At 40.7% G+C, this 18,729-nt stretch overlaps 1 protein-coding gene across 1 annotated transcript; it reads left to right on the top strand.

The window, feature by feature from the left end:
- Positions 1-8: 8 nt before the first annotated feature.
- On the top strand, positions 9-16,712 carry MCM8 (minichromosome maintenance complex component 8). The gene is made up of 18 exons (XM_008948909.1): positions 9-72; positions 261-335; positions 848-930; positions 1,209-1,358; positions 2,137-2,240; positions 4,040-4,238; positions 5,075-5,160; positions 6,669-6,820; positions 7,843-8,038; positions 8,779-8,809; positions 9,073-9,213; positions 11,360-11,501; positions 12,143-12,338; positions 12,619-12,832; positions 13,722-13,931; positions 14,590-14,666; positions 15,150-15,339; positions 16,620-16,712. Exons 3-18 carry the CDS (start codon positions 904-906, stop codon positions 16,710-16,712), a joined length of 2,208 nt encoding a protein of 735 aa, XP_008947157.1. The 5' UTR covers positions 9-72; positions 261-335; positions 848-903.
- The last annotated feature ends 2,017 nt before the right edge of the window (positions 16,713-18,729 follow it).

Consider the following 18,729-nt stretch of genomic DNA (forward strand, 5'->3'; position numbering starts at 1 on the left):
GGCGAGGGGGCTGGCGAGGCGGCTGGCGAGGCAGAGGACAGAAGGGAGAGAGCAGGAAAGCAGCCGAACCTGGTGAGCCAGCTCCTATGCTTCTATATTTTCTGAAGCCGTAATATTCTGCTTTTAATCTGCTTCTGCACTAGGCAGTTACAGCTGTTTGCCTCCTGGTGTTCAAAAGAATCACTGAGATTAAAACTTGAAAAGTTTTAGGATCTCCATTGCTTTGATCTCCATTTTCATTTTTTTTTTTTCTTCTCCAGTAAGATCTCGACTAGTTCAGTCAACGCTGGACCAGTTTATTCCCTATAAAGGCTGGAAGCTTTATTTCTCTGAAGGTATTCTTAGCCCAAAACTAGATGTAGCAAGTATTTTATTCAGTGTTTTGTAGAGTTGGCCATAAGTAGAGCGGTTAAATTCAACAGCAAGCAAGCAAAATTCGTATTTGTTATTTAAAAACATGATGACAATAGAAAGATTTCAATCTTGTGGCATACTGCAATCTCTGTGGGCTCCAAACCTTGGAAAAGATTCTTGAATAGTGTAAAATATGTTCTTTCTTAAACCACTTTAACTACCACATAAAACTTGCAGTCTATCAAAGACTGGAATATACATTCCACTACTGTACCTTTTTTGATCCTGTATCCTTGTCCTGTGTCACCTTAGACAAATTTCTGTTTTGTAACAGGTCTTACAATAGAACAGTACTGTGATAGTGTAGAGATCTATCATCTTCCCTAGTTTTGGAATACAGACAAATAATGGAAGATAAATTACCTGTTTATGTATTTTGTGAAACAGAAATAATTATTTGTGGCAGTTACTAACATGGCATGTTTCTAATTAGCTTATGCTGACAAGTCTCCTTTTGTCCAGAAGACTCAAGCCTTTGAGAAGTTTTTCATGCAACGCATTGATCTTTATGATAAGGTAAAACAGAAACAAAACACATCCCACCCCAACAACCTATTGTTGATACAGTAAAATAACAAATTTTGTGTGTAATGTCCATCATAGATGTGAAATGGATGTGTTCAAGACCAGGTTGGATTGGGCTTGGAGCAACCTGGTCTCATGGGTGGTGTCCCTGCCCATGGCGGGGGGGTTGGAACTAGATGGTCTTTAAGGTCCCTTCCAAACCATTCTGTGATTTAGATGTGTTGTGTTTACATTTTGAAGTGTGTTTTAAAACCTTAAATGTTTCACAGGATGAAATAGAAAGAAAAGGAAGTATTCTTGTGGATTATAAGGACTTAATACATGACAGAGAATTGACTAAATCGATACCAAATATATCTGATGAATTAAGAGATATGCCTCAGAAAATACTGCACTGTATGGGTCTGGCAATTCATCAGGTAAATATGATGTTCTAATACATAGAAGCATAACCCTCACAATGAAAAAGAACCAGTGGGACTTAGAGGCAATGATGTTAGAAACCCCAAATATCTAGGTTTTTCTTTCTTACAGGAAAATACTCTTTATTTCAAACTCAAACTCTTCCACTTCTTCAGCATTAGAACTTATGGCCCACAAAATCATGTTTTGAAAGTGCTTTGGTCTTGGTGTATTTTGCTTTCTCCTCAGAAAAGCAATTGACTAAAATTAACTGTATTCCTAACACTTCTGTTGCTCCCTATTGGGAGTTATAATTCCTGGGGTTTTTTTGTTTTTGTCTTTTTATTTTAATATACTGTGAGTTACCTGTGCTGTGTACCCCCTCCTGCAGCAGAACCATGGCTGGTGGGGAATGGTGAGCAGACTTTAAGGATTTCTGCCTCTGTTCCATGTCTCTTAAAGTAACATTTCACTGCTTGTTGACAATTTCTCCATTTTTTGTGCTTCAGTCAAAACTCCACACATTGACCACAGCATTAAAGATAATTGTATGGGTTTTTTTATAAAAAATCCAACACAGCAAATATGTTTGTTTTAAATTATGTTTAGAATGAAACTTAAAACTGCTCAGAAGCAGAAAAACACTTTAGTAGGGGGGTCATGGGACAGCAGAGAGCTCTTCAGGCTTCAACAAGGGGCTCTGATTGTTAGGGATGGTAATCTAACTTAGTAGCAAATTGAATCCACGTTGCATGGCACGAGACACATTTGTTTCTGCCTTTCTGCTCTGTCTAGGTGCTGACAAAGGATCTGGAAAGGCATGCTGCAGAGCTGCAGGTGCAGGAGGGGTTACCCCTTGATGGAGAACCTATAATAAATGTGCCTCTCATTCATGCCAGGTAATGTGTGCTGAGTATTTGGTTTTTTTTCCCAGGAAGATCTATGTGATTCTTGTCTAATGGTTGTTAGCATCCATGCATAGTGCAGAAGGTTTACATGTTTATTTTACTGACAGACCTGACTCTGTGAAGCTGTCTCCAGAAGAACACTCTACATTTTGCTTTTTCCTTCACCAGGGCAAAGGCTGAACTGTCCTGGTGAAGAAAAAAAGTCAAATGAAACCTTATGAGCTGAACAAGCTCTTGTAAGTTCTTTATAAGCTTTTATAGTTACAAGTAGAACAACTCTTCTGTGAAGCATGTATTGATTAAAAACAGAACTATGCAAATCAGCTGAACAAGCTCTTGTAACTAGAAAAGCTTATAAAGAACTTACAAGTAGAACAACTCTTCTGTAAAGCATATATTGATTAAAAACAGAACTATGCAAATTTCTGCAGTTTACTGGGGCAGTGATTATCATCCAGCTTGTTGTTAGCAAAAGGCTCCTCTTTGTAAAGAGGCTGATTTGGAGAGTGTAAAACAAACTACATAAACTACATAAATTATTAACTTTGTATGGATGTTGTGACAGTGGTGTATGAGGATGTGTTATTTCATCTTAGCTTAGATCTGTTGAATGATTACTGGTAGACAGTCTCAAGAATATTAATTCTAAGTGATCAAACTTTAACTCAAAATTAAGAAGCTGAGGTTACACTTACTCTGATTAAGCATATACTTACAAGAATTGTAGCTACTGTTATTATTGTTAACTACTAGGATATATTTTTTAATTTTGCTTTGTTATAAAGCTGCACTCTTTTAACAACACAATAGAATGTGTTTAGGAAGAAAAACTGTGGCCAAAAAAGATACATATAAGATACATAAATTCTAAGAGGCAGTTGTGGAACATTATGCTGTAGAGAAAAGTATTCAATAAGTCAGTAAAATGCCTTGCTTCTAAAATGGTTTTGCAGCACAGACAGGGTGCTCAGAGTCCTAAGTGGAGGGTGCAGGAAAACCTGGGGTTTCAGTAGCTAGACTCTTCTCATTGGTGCCCAGTGACAGGGCAAGGGACAGTAGATACAAATTAAAACAGTTAAAATTCCATGTGAACAGGAGAAAACACTATTTTACTGTGAGAAATGTTGTGTAGTCTCCACAAATATGTTCAAAACTCAATGGGACACATACCTGGGAAACCTGCTGTAGCTGACCCTGCTTGAGCAGTGGGGCTGGACTGGCCAACCATATGAGGTCCACTGCATGCCAAATTGTTCTGCTTCAAGCTTGTTATTCTGAACTCTTTGTTGTCCTTAACAAGGTGCAGTGTGTTGTACCTCATGGCAGGTTCTCTTGTTGTTGAAACACAAACTCACCCTTTTGGAACACAGGCATAATAAATCTTCGATCCTTTTGTCTCACAAGTCTAAACTTTGATCTTAACCCAAAATAATTCAAAGAGATGCTTATAGATGACTATAAAGTACTTTCTGTTGTATTGCTAGTCTTGGTTAGAGAAGGGAGATGTCACTCACCACGCTGTACAGCTGTTGAGGTATGTACTCTCAGGGAACATTAAATGTCACACTGCTTTGTAGAACAGGAATCAAACACTATGCCATGGCTCCACAGACAAAATATTTCTAATCATTCCTCTGGATTACTGTTAATAATGAGTGTGTAAACCTTTTTGTTGTTGAGTGTGGGATTTTGGTTGTTTGGGGGTTGGGTTGTTCGGTTTTATTGGGTGGTTTTGTTCTGCATTTAAGTGTAGTAAGCTTTCAAAATGTTAATGCTTAGCTTTTTTGCAGGGTGTACAACTATGATCCACTGACCCAGCTGAGGAACATCCGTGCCAACTGCTACGGGAAGTACGTTGCCTTGCGTGGCACCGTCGTGCGGGTCAGCAACATCAAGCCCCTGTGCACTAAGCTGGCTTTTGTCTGTGGCACGTGTGGAGATGTTCAGGGTGTTCCTTTACCTGATGGAAAGTACACTCTTCCAACTAAGGTGAGCTAAAACCATTTAAATTTCATTCTTTTCCTTTATCTGTAGCGATGTGACAAAAAGCAGCACCGTTGGTATTAATTAAAAAAAATAAAACTCATCTTTAAAGTTAGGTTAAACAACTGACACATTAGAAAAAATTAAACTTACCATGAAACTTTGTATTGCTGCAAACCCTTGTTATTTGAAAAAAAATATTGTATCTTGCTGAAGCAAAAGCAGTATATCAAAACTCCCTCAAATCTAGGAAAAAAAAATCTCTTCATTTCCATTTCACCAGTCACGTTTAAAACCCTCCTCCACCTCATTGCTGTGGTTTTCTGTGCTTGGATTGGGTTTTGATTTTTTTTTTTTGAGAACTTTCTATTTTAATTTTACTGGTTTTTTTAATCTAGATTTTGAAAGTCATTAGACATAGGGCAGTGCCTGGTTATTTTGTGCTATCTGATGTGCTCAAGCGAAAAAAATACCTCCTCTGGAACATCTACAAGTGTTAAAAAACAAACAGAACACCACCAAAACGTCAAAAATCAAACAAAGCCTAATGAAAAACTACCCACCACCTTCCCAACACCCAAAAACTCAAACCAGTTCACTAAGGGGATCATACACTGCAGCTGTATTGGTTCTATCAACTGAGTTGGGGATCAGGTTTCTGTGCTCCATAACTCTTCATTAATTATATGTGAGCTAATTTGTAGTCCTAATGTGACTAGCTTTTTTCCTGAAACAGTGTTAATCAATCACGTTGTTTTGCTTTTCTTTTTAATCAAATAAGGCTATTTCAAATAGTGATTTTAAGAAAGGTTGAGACTTAATTAGAATTCCTGTTGTTATAGTGTCTTATTCCTGAGTGCCGTGGGCGATCCTTCACAGCTGACAGAAGCTCTCCTTTAACCACCACAGTGGACTGGCAGTCTGTTAAGTAAGCATCTCTTCTCTTCTGCACAAAAATGTAAGGCAACAGGGTAGGCAAAAAGTGACAGGATGGCTCAGTCCCTCTTGTACTGTGTAACTGTAACAATCTTATTGTTTTGCCCCATGTGGTCTCCAAAAATCTGTGTTACAAAGTGGTTGTTTTATCTGAGCACTAGTATACTTTCTATATTAAATCTACCCAATATAATTGCTTCTTTGAATTTCCTCCTACCATGGCTGATTTTTTTTTCTGATTATTCTTCAGAAATGTTCAGTTTATGCTCTTTGCAGCTTTTCCTTCATCATTTCTATTTGCATCTTTTATTTAATGATTCCCTCAAAGGAGCTGTAAGTCTGCTAGAAAAGCCCTGTTAAATTACATTGGTCAGCTGTGACAGTTGACTTGAATGAACTGAAACTAAATTTAAGGGTTGAAAATCTTAGTTTGAAGTGATAATGTGTCCCCCTGTCCTTAAGGTACAATAAGTAGGAGGAAATAATGCTTCGACCATCTGTCTGCTCTCTAAGTCCAATCAGCCTAAAATTTGTGAGATCTTTGCTAAGGGGGAACAAGTCACAATTTCTACAGGAATGAACAATGTTCAAGTGTAGGAAGGTGGACAGCAGATCTGGTTTTCATTGCTTCCATCTTACTATTGCTATTAGTTCTGTGGCCATCCTACTATTGTCCCATCATACACATTCAGAAGAGTTTGATGTGATTTCTTGTCCATCCTGCTAGCTTGCTGCAGTAAGGCTGTTGTCTTAGAAAAAAAAACAAGACTGCTTATTCTTTCTCACTTCTTACATTGAGATTCTGTATGTTCACATGCACTGTATCAAAAGTCTTGTGCCAAATGACATCTAAATATATTTTTCTCTATAAATGTTCTGTAATAAAAGTAATTTAAAAATTCATTTTAAAAATGAGCGCTGATGTTCTTGTCAGCAGCTCTAGAGGGTGCTGCTCATCACAGCTTCTGAAGAAAAGCTTGACTTGAGCTTAGAGGGAAACTGTCAGAGCTCTAAATGCAGAGCCCAATCTGGAACCTTTTAAAGAATTTGCTAGTTGCCAGCCTTTTACAGCTGTACAAAGAGTGAACAGTTGTGATGGTCTGAGAAATTTCTTGGGCTTTTGCTAGGGTTAAAATGCCAGTTAGGCATTCATCAGGGCCATATGTCACCTGACCTCTTCATTTTTGTATGTGAGGTCCATCTGATTTCAGGTACTGCACTTATTTCTCCATAGATGTCCTCATCAGTGCCAGAAATCAGGGTTTATGCTTTTTTTTTTTTTGTTTCTGGAGCTGATAGTTAAACTGTCTTTCTCATTTTTCTGGCATTCTGTACACTGAAAAAATCTGTTTCTCCCAGTTCAGCACTGGTGTTTTTGGAGTTCCCCAGGGCGTTTCTGCTGCCTGCCCCCCTGCCGGTTTGGAAAGGCTGGGCTGGAAGCAGGCAGCTGCAGCTCTCCCGGGCTGTGAGGGAGCTGGTGGCTCATCTCGTGTCCTGCAGGGTGCAGGAGCTGATGTCGGATGATCAGCGGGAGTCGGGCCGGATCCCTCGCACCATCGAATGTGAGCTGGTTCAGGATCTTGTGGACAGCTGTGTTCCAGGAGACATGGTCACAATCACAGGGATTGTGAAGGTGTCCAGCACTGAGGAAGGTACAGTGCGTCCTCTGAGAACACATTCTCCCCAGTGGGATTCCTCTAGTGATTACACAAGAACAACAGCAGCCACCACCCTTAGTTTGGGCTCTCAAAGGAGTAAATGCATTAAGTCTATGTTGCTTCAGAAATCCCTCAAGGTTTATTCTGAAGAGTTACTTTGAAAAAGCCAGAGGCACTGCTATACAAGAGCAGTGCTCTCTCTATGGTTCCCTTCTAGAGAGTTTTGCAACCTGCTGGACTATACACAATGGTGGTCCTGAGCCTGGTGTCAGTCTGACATTTGAGGTTTTGATAGGAAAGCCTTCTCTGGACCACTAATGCAGAGGGGACATCCTTATTTCCTGAAGTCTCACTGAGACTCCTTGTTTGCTTCACCTTTTCCCTTTAATGTCTTCTTCAAACGATAGGAAAACTATCACACTGTTGTGAAGGAGCATTACCTTCCTTAGTTTAGTCCTCCCTGGAGAAATTTTACAACTTCTTTTTTCGCCCCAAGAGAAGAAATGTGTTGTGCACACATGTAACAGGATATATTGCAGAGAACTTCAGTACTGATTTACTGTGGGACTGCACTCTCTGCTCAGTAATCATCAGGGATATAGAAAATGATAAATTATTAAGCTACATGTCCTCATTATGTTTTTTTTTCCTCTGAATATTGAGTAGAAACATTTTATATTCAACTTTTACTTGACTAGAATAATACAATAACTTAAAATTCCTGGAAAACATCACTTATTCTGGGAGAAAATTCTCTGTACATATACCCTCCTAATCCAGCAAAATATTTTGTGTACCTAGATGGAGGGAACTTAAAGATCAAATATAACTAGAAGCTTACTTTGCATCATTTTTTTTTTTTGAGAATGAAGATGTTCAATAATTTGACTATGAACTTTACTGTGCACATGGCTGTACTTGGTATTTCTGAATTGCCCTATGCCATTTGTAAATAACATCAGTACTTAACAACAGAAAAAAAATAGTCCTTTATCCTTTCTCAATTTTTCTCATAGGAGCCTCTAAAAATAAGAATGACAAGTGTATGTTCTTGTTGTACATTGAGGCAAATTCTGTCAGCAACAGTAAAGGACAAAAACCAAAGAATTTTGACGAGACTTTTCAAAGATCCTTCATGGAGTTTTCACTTAAAGACCTCTATGCTGTTCAAGAAATTCAAGCTGAGGAGAACCTCTTCAGGCTCATCGTGAAGTAAGTTGTGTCAGACCTAGACTAGGTCTAGGATTAGGCTTCTGAGTCTGCACGATCACCTGCAGACAAACATGACAGCTGATGTTAAAGCTGTGAAATGTCTACGGCTTGTGCAACAGCTACCACAGACATTTAACAAGCTTTAGTGGGCAAGGGGCTTGGGAGGAAGTGAAAGTATTGCAGTGGGGATATTAGGACTTTGGGAAGGATTTAAGGATACAGGGAAGTTAGGAGTGGCTTAGTTCAACCCTGAGACAGAGCTATGGATAAAAAAAAACAATTAATTTTACTCTTCTGTGTGTAACTTCAGCTTACACATACTACTTTGTTCTCTGCTCTTCTATAGCAGAGGAAAGAGGTGCAAGAACTGAGCAGAGGGTGTGAAAAACCCTCAGTTCAGACTGAGAAGTGTTTTTCTAGCTGGAGTGTCCTTCAGACCCACCCAGTGGAGTCAAAGAACATGAAACCAGCACCTTTAGAAGGAAGTTTACAAGTAGCTACTGGATTAAGATAAGAATGGGTGTAGAAACCAGTGGGAAACTGGTTCTCCCCTGTGTTTGTGTGAACTCAGATGAAAGGCTTTTCTGACTTCAAGCATACTTGGTAATCTGGAAATTTAAAGAAATTTGATGCTGCCGATTTAAACTGAATCTGTTGGAAATTCAGTAACAGCTGACTAAAAGTGTATAATAATACAAGATTTATATTCCCCTTATGTTACACTGTTCATTATTTTTCAGCTCTCTTTGTCCTGCAATTTATGGCCATGAGGTAAGTAATTTAACATTTCTACTTGCAACTTCAATTTTAAATATTTATACCACAAAAAAACTCCTAAAAGATTCATAAAGCTCATCTGGGGAGGGGGGCAGGGGCAAGGACTATTTACAAGTGACTATGACTCACAGTCACTGTTAATGACAAGGAGATGGCAGCTGTCCAGAAGGAAAGGGTTATTACAGCCAGTTCTAGAGAGCTGTCAGCATTGGTCACCATGATCAAATACTTACAAGTGTTGGTATGTACCACTACAGATTGTAAAAGCAGGTTTGGCCCTGGCATTATTTGGGGGATGTCAGAAGTTTGTGGACGACAAGAACAGAATCCCAGTGCGAGGAGATCCACATGTGCTGGTGGTTGGAGATCCAGGATTAGGAAAGAGTCAAATGCTGCAAGTATGGGTTCATTTATTTCTATTGTCTGTATTTTTCTCTGGTTCTTCATTATCTTGAGTTCTTGTAAGCATGGTAGGTTAGCTGTGCTGAGACTAAAGGGTTGTTTGAGCCTGGCTTGAGCTGCCTGTTCATGTAGGGTGCCTCAAATGTAAGATAGTACAGAAAGTCCACTAGACTGACAGATGTCTCTCTGTTAATCCCTCTCCCTTCCCAAAGAGGAAGACTTATGGATTGGGGAAGAAAACTGAAACAGCTTTAATGAAAATAATAATAAAAGGGAATATCCACAAATCTGTACAAAACCAGCATTGAACCCACCCCGCGATGGCAGTTATGTCACTGTCACCACTGATGCTGTGGAGCAGGCACTGAGGAAATCCCAGACTGGACTCAGTGGTGGATGGGAACCAGATTCAGGAGCTGGATTCTGGAACTGGAGTCAGGAAAACATGGATTGAGGCAAAACATAGAGAGTTCTGAGATGCTGACCATTGAAGCAGAGAGCTTGACCCTTTTGATCCCTCAGCTTTATACTGAATATGATGTATATGGGATGGAATAACTTGTTGGTTAGTTTAGGGTCACCTGTCCCATCTGCCCTCCCTGCAGGTGCAACCTTTCACTTTCTGCACCCCACAACATGGTACACAAGTTTTAGCAGTGACCTTGGTCTGCACACCAATCCTTGGCAGTAACCCCAAACGTGGAGCGTTACCATTGCTAGAAGCAGACACTGCCAAAATCTGCCATTAACTTCAGAAAGTGCAGTTGGTTAGAAGAGATTAGCTAAAAAGTAAAATAATTGAACAGAATTAGCTCTGTTCTACTTCAAACTAGGGCAGTGACTTTAATTACCATGTCACTCATCTTCTGTGAGGTTTCCTTCCATTCTCTTGCCCTGTTTCTGTGTTGGTAGCACAGATCTTGAGTTTTTGGGAAAGGGACCCACTGCTGTGTTTGGGTTCTAATCTTGGAGGGCAATTCTGCATGACTGACAAAATCAGTTAGTAAAAAAACTTTTAATTCTAAATGGACTGGTTTTGAAGTCCCATGTCTTTTCCCATGGTTGCTGGGAAGTGAAGGAGGGACAGAGTTCACCTAGAGCTGCAGCGTTGCACACCTCATTTAAGAAGTCTGACTGCTTCTAATGTGGACATGTTATATTAGGATGTGACTTGCAGTGACTGAACCAAAGTGATGGAGTTGTATGCAAGCAGCTTGGCAAACTAATTTTTCAACGTTTTTTTTTTTTTCATTGAATGGTGACACTGGCATACAGTAAATTATTTGTTACTAAATAACAGAATGTCATCCAAGAAAAGCTCAGAATCAGTTCCTCAGATAGCACCCTGAGACAAGGCTTCTCTCAGTCATCACTGCCACAGAAAAAAAATCCCAAGGAGAAAAAATAGGAGCTAGGGATTTTCTGTTTTGTTTTGGTTTGTTTTTATTATTATTCTTCAGTACTTTCACATATCTGGTACTGAACAAATACGCTTTGAGGAGTATATAAAAATGTGCTTTTTGGTTTTATTTATCATTTAAATAAAACAAAGGCAACAGTAACTATAAAGATTTACTGGGAATATCTACTTATAACTGTATTCTAGGCAAATTTAACCGCAAAATGTTTGTCCAAGCTTACCACACTTTGCTTTTCTAGGTCATGTTTGAAACTGTAGGCTGTTTTCTGGATACCAGAGGCATAGAGAAGACTAGGACTGTCCTTTATCACCTAGCTGTGGGGAGAACTGTGCATGCTGCCTTTGAAGCAGCATGTGTTGGGCACTAGGACAAGATATCAGTCTAAATAGACCTTGGGACCAGAAGAGAGAGAGACTATCTGTCTGCAGTTCTGTGATGGATTGCATGTCCCACATTTCAGCTTTGAAATATAAGTGCTGTGCCCAAGGTCCTAGTTGTTTTAATAACACAGGCATGGCTGTGCTGCAAGTATTGTGACCAAAGTTACTTCTACTGTTTCTCAGAAGTATGTCTCGTGGGCTTGCAAGGAGTTATGACTTCACTGTTGGGCCACATTAAGTAGAAAGAAACAAATTTGGCTTCACTTTGAATCGTTTCTTTAGAATAAGGCTTATGAAATTCTTCACCTTGGGGAGGGATAAAGCATTTATTTCTCTTCTAGGCAGTGTGTAACGTTGCTCCTCGAGGTGTGTATGTCTGTGGTAACACTTCTACCAGCTCTGGCCTGACTGTTACACTGTCTAGAGATGGTGCTTCTGGAGATTTTGCCTTGGAAGCTGGTGCTTTAGTGCTTGGAGATCAAGGTAATCCTTGTAATGCTGCAGGTTTTGTATGGCCATGTGTGGGGCAGGGCTGTGTGAGCTGCTGAGGCTAAGATTAACTACAGAGCTTGTGTAACTGTGGACTAAAAATGTAAGTGTGAAGAATGATATTGGCTTTCCACACCTCAGGAAGTTCTGAGCTTCTCCAGTGACTTCTCTGGAGGTGGTTCCTGCCTTTCCAGGTGTATAAAGCTGGAGTTCCACAGTTCACATACCAGCCTCACTTAATGTGTCAAAGAATTAGGATTCCCTTGTTGAGAAATTTCTGACTTAATGGTAGCTGCTGGACTCTTACTGGTTTTGAAAAAAACAGCTGGCTTATGAGCTATGTAGTCCACTTCTATTTTTTAAAAGATCACTTTGTCATCTTAATGTGTAATCTAGACACTGCTTCTGCAAGCCAGGTCAACTTCTTAAAGGTCCAGGTCAACTTCATAAAGGTTCAGCTGTGGCACCATGAAATGAAAAGAAACCTCACTGCAATGGAGACTTGGTCCAATGTCTCCTGCAGTCCCTAGGACTCTAGGTTGGACTTCTGATGTAGCACTGGATTGTAGCATACACCTGTCCATCAGCTCATGTCTCTTCTAATAAATCTTTTGTCCTGTGCTAATTGCTTCCAGGCATGTGTGGAATAGACGAATTTGATAAGATGGGAAACCAGCATCAGGCGTTGTTGGAAGCCATGGAACAACAAAGCATCAGCCTTGCCAAGGCTGGCGTCGTTTGCAGTTTGCCAGCTCGGACGTCTATTATTGCTGCAGCCAACCCAGTTGGAGGACATTACAACAAAGCCAAAACTGTGTCTGAGAACTTAAAGTGAGCAATCTCTGAAATGCTGCTTGTTTAGTTCACATTCAGCAGTCGATGCTGCTGGTGGTCTTCTAGCTTGTCTATAATGGCTTTTCTAGTTTCCTGGAGCTTGAACACAAACTTACAGTAATAATTTTTCATGGCTTTGGAGAGAGAAGTTGCTGTTCTAGTTTATTCTGAATGAATGAGGCAGGATTTGTTTCGAGTGTCTTTGAAATGGAGCAGAGTTGCTGCAACTTCTCCGCTTCTTCATGAGCACCGTGTGGTTGTCTTGTCTTTGCTCTAGAATGGGGAGTGCTTTGCTGTCGAGATTTGACCTGGTTTTCATTTTGCTGGACACCCCAAACGAAGACCACGACCACTTGCTGTCGGAGCACGTGCTGGCGATGCGGGCAGGGCGGCGGGCAGGGAGCAGCAGCGCCGGCACGGCCCCTGCCGGCACCCAGGAGCGCTCCCTGCTCCAGCTCCCCTCCGACCGACCGCTGCTCGACAGGCTCAAGGTAGGGCTTGGCCTCCCACCCTCCCCGGGCCCCTTCCTGGGCTCCTCTTCGCGCTCGGACCTGCCAGATGTCCGCAGTCTTACACTCCTGTTCTCCTCATGGGAATTTGCTCTCAATTAAAGCAGCAGCATTTCAGGCTTCAGCCACTAGTTAGCTACAACAGACACTCGGTAGGAACATTAGGCACCCTGCTGGAGCCACTAAAGATGTCTCAGGCAATCTTCATCCCCACCCAGGAGAGAATTTATTGGCTGAGTTGTTTTTTTTTCAGTTGTAGTAGTGAGAAGATACTTTGCTGAGATGCTCTAAAGCAGACATGCTGTGTTGACTAGACTGGATATAACAAATCTATAATAAAGCAGTGTGTAAAGAAATCTTTGGGCATCTGCAACTCATGACAGGTTTAGGGATTTCAGGAGAGGAAGCATATTTCTTATTGAACATAAGTGATCATCAGTGTGAGGGCTGATATTGTCAAATGCTAGGTCTTGGGAGAAATTTCCCTTACTGGAGCTGAACCTGTGCACTCCTGGGATTAGAACATCAGCAGTGATGGTTTAATCTTCTGTGGGGCTACACCTTATAACGATTGGGAAAATGGGTTTTCTCATTTTCAGAAAAAATTCTTGATATAGCTAAATAATATTTGACACTTATTATTGCAAATGAGAAGCTTCAGCAGCTTTTTCTGAAATAGCCAAGTGTGTTTAATTACACATCTAAGCACAGTGTATGGACTCTTTATGTACACTGTTCATATATGAAGCACTAAAGCCTTTGCAGTGAAGATTTGACCAGATAAAGCCTAGAAGATGAGGATTTTATATTAAAATTTATATTGTATAGGGTTCTGACAGACAGAAATCTAACTTCTTTGTCATTGGCTTAGATCTTACCAGGAGAAAACTTTGATGCCATTCCACATCAGCTGCTGAGGAAGTATGTCGGATATGCTCGGCAGTACGTTCACCCAAGTTTATCTCCAGAAGCTGCTCAGGTCCTCCAGGAATTCTACCTTGAGCTCCGGAAGCAGAACCAGGGAGCAGACAGCACACCAATCACCACGAGGCAGCTAGAGTCCCTGATTCGACTTACAGAGGTAAATGCAAGCTCTAATACTTCAGGGAGCAAAGGGCAAAGAGATTATTCCTAAACTACTACTGATACCCTATACTTTTTCACAGTTTATTCATTGCTCTGCTTTTCTGTTATTTTAAAAAAAAGTGAGAATGGAAGAGACTTACCAATGTTTGAGAACTACTGTTGCTTAAAACCTCTTATAAAGTAAAAAGCTCCTGAGGGAGTGGAAAGAGAATTGTTCTGTTTTGAGCTAGAATGGAACTAATTCTGTTCAGGGATTTGACTTTTCAGCTAAGTCTCTTCTAAGAAACTGCACTTGCCTCAAAAAGAGAAAAAGTAAGTGCAGGCAGGAGCACACTGTCTTGAACTGAAACTGCTGCTTTTTTTCCCTAAATCTGTGCCTTAAAAACACTATTTTTGATCTGCTCCTTCTCAAGAATATACTGTTAACAAGCAAGTAAACTCCAAGCTCCAGCCTAATAATGCAGGAGATGACATTTGAAAAGCTATTAAAAAAATAGAAGAATGTTCCTCTAAATCCTGTAGGCTCAGGTTCCATCTGTGCTCCTAAAATTTGTGCTTGTTGTAGACTGATTGTAGGGTTTGTTTTTTTTTTCACATCAATTATAACCTATCTTAAACATACCCTTGTGGGGTGTTTTTTGTCTTGTTTTAAGGCACGATCAAGGCTGGAATTAAGGGAGAAATCTACCAAAGAAGATGCTGAGGATGTAATAGAAATAATGAAATATAGGTAACACATGCTGCTTTTAGAAACAAATAAAGCATCATACTGCTATTCATTCAAAAGAGGGTTGTTTTCCTAAATACAGATCTGCACAGTGAAGAAATGACTTTTTCAGGTTTAGGCCCATGATCCCATGATGTCAATATTCAGATCTGTTAGCTCTTCTTTAAAAACTGCCTCCAACTGGAGGCTGAATACAGTTGCTTAGGCCTCTGAGTTGTCATCACAGCACTTGCATATACCCATGTGCAGCAGCTTAGACACAAGGTGCTGCCAGAGAGGTTTTATTTCTCTCGTGTCATTACTCTCTGCTGTTGCAGTTGAACAGCTTAAAAGTGATTTGTACAGTCTCAGTTCCCTAGATAGCGACTGCCTTACTAGGGGATAGTTTCCTATGTGGCCTCTGTAAGCTTTCTCAAGCAGTTGTTTCAGGAAACAAATCCTTGTACTCTTGATTTACCTCCTGCTGATCTTTTTTAATCTTTTTAGCATGCTGGGGACTTACTCCGATGAGTTTGGAAAACTGGACTTTGAACGTTCACAGCACGGCTCTGGGATGAGCAATCGGTCACAAGCAAAGAGATTTGTTTCTGCCCTCAACAGTATTGCAGAGAGAACTTACAACAATCTCTTTGACTTGCAACAGCTTCGAGAGATCGCAAAGGAGCTACAAATACGAGTAAGTTTGGAACCCAGCAACAAACTGTGAGACCAGTCAACCTGATTTATTGTCAAATGGGAAGTGGAGAAGGTACAGCTGTTGTGCCTCTCTGTGATGACCAGAAATAAGCAGTGTTTGCTGCTTTTAGGCTGAAAAATCTTCCTGAAATGCCTTTGTAAGCTTTACTAATCTTACTAGCTGTTGGACTGCAACAACTCCTTGCACTGCTAAGGGTTGTTGCTTCTGCTTCTGGAGCTGCTCCTTCACAAGATTCTGCTGTGTCTCGTGAAAGGTGATTTTGGTTTCAGTATACTTTACTGCCTCTGGCTCCCCAGGGAGCACCTATTTTAATTCCCAAATTCAGATGATGTGGTGTTCTATTTCAGCAGTGCAGTGACATTTCTGCTTGGCCTTCTCTGGCCCAAATATGCCTTCTGGGTTTTCCTCCTGCCTCAAGAATCCTAATACTATAACTCGAGAGGAACTTCATGCAGGACACATGGACACAAATGTGTTTTATCCTGTAGTTGATCTGTGTTCTGTTCTTGTGGGGCACTTCAGCCAAATGAAGAATACTGATAGCTGATTCTACTTTTTGGTTCATGATAAAAACCTTACATACCAATTTAAAACTTAAAACTGGATTTCAGGTGTAATGAATGGAAAAGCAGCGATAATAAATTTCTCTGGAAACTCAAGTTCTGTGGAACTTGAGGTTCACATTCATTTCTCTGGAAATTCTAATTCTATGGAGCTTCATAAAGGCAATAGTGCTGCTCTTGCTGTTACCTGGTTAACCTGCTCTGGCCTGCTGAGGTGAGACAGTGTCAGTCTCCAGGCTGTACCTAATCCTGCCTGACAGAACATGCTACTGCCAGCCCTCTTCTCACATCTTCATTCATCCATTCAGCAACTAGTTACATACAGCTCAGTCAGTTCTACTTTTTCCCTTTATCTGTAAAATACATTTTGCCCTTTCAAAGTTACATAGCTGTAACATACACTTGGAAATCAGTGAGAGTTGTAGAAACCCAGCTTTTCTTTGGTAGGTACTTGTGTTTCAGAACTCAGATTTCTACATAGGTTACTCCTTGTATTTTCTACATGCCATAAAGTGTAAATAGAGCACAAAAGGGTGCAACTGATTGTTGCCACTGCCGAGCAGGTCAGGGGTTTGCTAAGGAAACTAACATATCCTTAGCTCGCTTTATTTCACCAAGTTCTTTTAAACTGTTGCTTTACATCAATTAAAAAGTCATTCTCCCAATTTGATACTTATTTTTGTTTCTCTTTCCCAGGTATCTGATTTTGAAAGCTTTATTGGATCCCTAAATGATCAGGGTTATCTTTTGAAGAAAGGTGCAAGAGTTTACCAGCTTCAGACTATGTGAAAAGAGGCACAGTGATAAACTTCCTTGAGGTGTAATCGCTGCAGATGGAACAGACCCAGGGACCTGCAGCAACCAAACGTGCTCCCTGCTGACTGAGCAGTGAGACTCTCTGGCAGAACTTGCTTTAAGCTGCTGCAGGACAAACTGACACGTGCTGCTGCTGCTGGATGCATCTCTAGGTCTGCTAGCCCAGAGGAGACTGTGTCAGGCTACCAGGTACTCCATCATCCTTGCCAAGTGGAAAAGGTATTTGATATCGAGATTCTCACAGTGCAATAACAGATTTTACTTTCTAAACAATGTGATGTTGGGCCTACAAATTTAAATCCCAAAAATTTTCCATGAGAAGATAAGTTGTGTTTCAAGCATTGGGGTTCATTTGAGGTATTTATAGGATAGAAATATTTCCTAAAAATTGGGAACCCTCAGTTTTGTAGCTGTAAGACAGCACGTTATTGAATGTGACTTCATTTTCTGCCTTGCAGCGCTGTATTTAATGGTCTTTGTAGCTGAGATTTCTATTTGAAATGCAAGTCTGATTTAAGAAAACATCCTTATTGCAATATTTAATTTGTAAAAGTGAGAATTGGGTTTTATTTCTCATTCATTAAACTTTATTTATGAGAAACCTGATTTGTTCAAGAGCGTTATACATACAGTAACAGTGTTAGTGGCCATTACAGGACACAGAACACAAACACGTCATGAGTAGTTCTGTGTAACCCTGTTCCTGCCACAGAAAAAAAAGTGTGTTCTGCAGGGGCAAAGTGCTGAATGTCTCCTGACTTTCATGAAATCAGAATCATGAGCTAGTGCAATAAAGATGACAAGATGAGCAGAGAAGAAGCTTTCAGTGAAAGTGTCAAACATCTCACCCCACCCCCAACAATTTTAAAAATTCAAGAATGCATTGCTGATGCTTCTGTTTTCCCTCTTATTTCTAAGTTAAGGTGTGACATATAAATTGTAAAACAAACAAACAAAAAAAAAAAGGCTTTATTTTTTTTATGAAGTAGCATATAAGGATCTGACCTGCAGCATGCTCCTACAGCAATTTTGTATGACAATGTGAGCTTTGCAGATTTGAAAGAACATTATAAAATGCTCGGTGCTGCCTCCCTGTGACTCTGTCATAGACTTGAAAACTAGTTTGACAGATGAGATGATGAAAAGAAATTACAGCTCAGAAGATGAACTCTGAAGTGGCGAGCAGGTTCCTCTTTCTAGGTTTTGCTTGCTCATTATGGTAACTGTGGTTAATGGCTGTTTTTACTGTATGAACTGTGTGTGGGCATGTAGGAGCTGTCCTTTGCCCGTGAGCATTAGCATTTGGGCAGCAGAGGAGATGCCTTCTTGCAAACTGGGAGTTGAACCCAGATGAGGAGGCAACTTACTGTATCAGTAGGTGTTAGACATTTTGGTTTTTTTAGCCTTTTCCAACAGATTTGGGCAGAATTTGAGGTGTTTCGGGGGTTGTTTTTGGTTTTGACAAAGAAATCTTCTCCAACTTGTACAATATAACCAGGGCATAACGGGTAGAGGGCAGAACTGGAATTTTGGCAGCGTGGTTCCAGCTCCCCTTCCCTGCTCTGGAATGCTGAGTCTGCTCAGAACCACAGAGGGGTAGGGGTGGGAGGGGACCTGCCCCTTGCTGCTCAAGCAGGGCTGGCCACAGCCAGGTGCCCAGGTCCACGTCCAGATGTTGACTTCATACGGTTCCTGTCAAACCCACTGCCCAGCCTGGTGAGGGCCTTCTGGAGGGTGGCACCCAGCAGTGCACCAACCACTCCAGCTTTTGTACCTGCAAACCTGGTGAGGGTGCAGCCTGGCCCAGCAACCAGCTTCTTCAGCTCCCACCTTCACCCTCCATTTAAAAAAGGAAGAAGCATGAAAGGAGAACTAAAAAATTAACCAAGTCCACATGCATTTTAGCCAATATTTCTGGATTCTTTCAAGCTGCTGTGGCACAGGTAAATCTCTGTGCTCTGGCAGCTACTGGCTGCTGTGTGTCATTAAA

The sequence above is a fragment of the Merops nubicus genome, unplaced genomic scaffold, assembly GCF_000691845.1.
Source record: "Merops nubicus isolate BGI_N331 unplaced genomic scaffold, ASM69184v1 scaffold4901, whole genome shotgun sequence".
NCBI lineage: Eukaryota > Metazoa > Chordata > Aves > Coraciiformes > Meropidae > Merops > Merops nubicus.

Bases quoted from the DNA above. Each gene is read 5' to 3' on its own strand.
- MCM8 (XM_008948909.1), top strand. From the start codon at position 904: ATGCAACGCATTGATCTTTATGATAAG. The intron at 11,502-12,142 runs GTAATCCTTGTA...AATTGCTTCCAG, and splicing joins TTTAGTGCTTGGAGATCAAG to GCATGTGTGGAATAGACGAA. The intron at 12,833-13,721 runs GTAGGGCTTGGC...TCATTGGCTTAG, and splicing joins CGCTGCTCGACAGGCTCAAG to ATCTTACCAGGAGAAAACTT.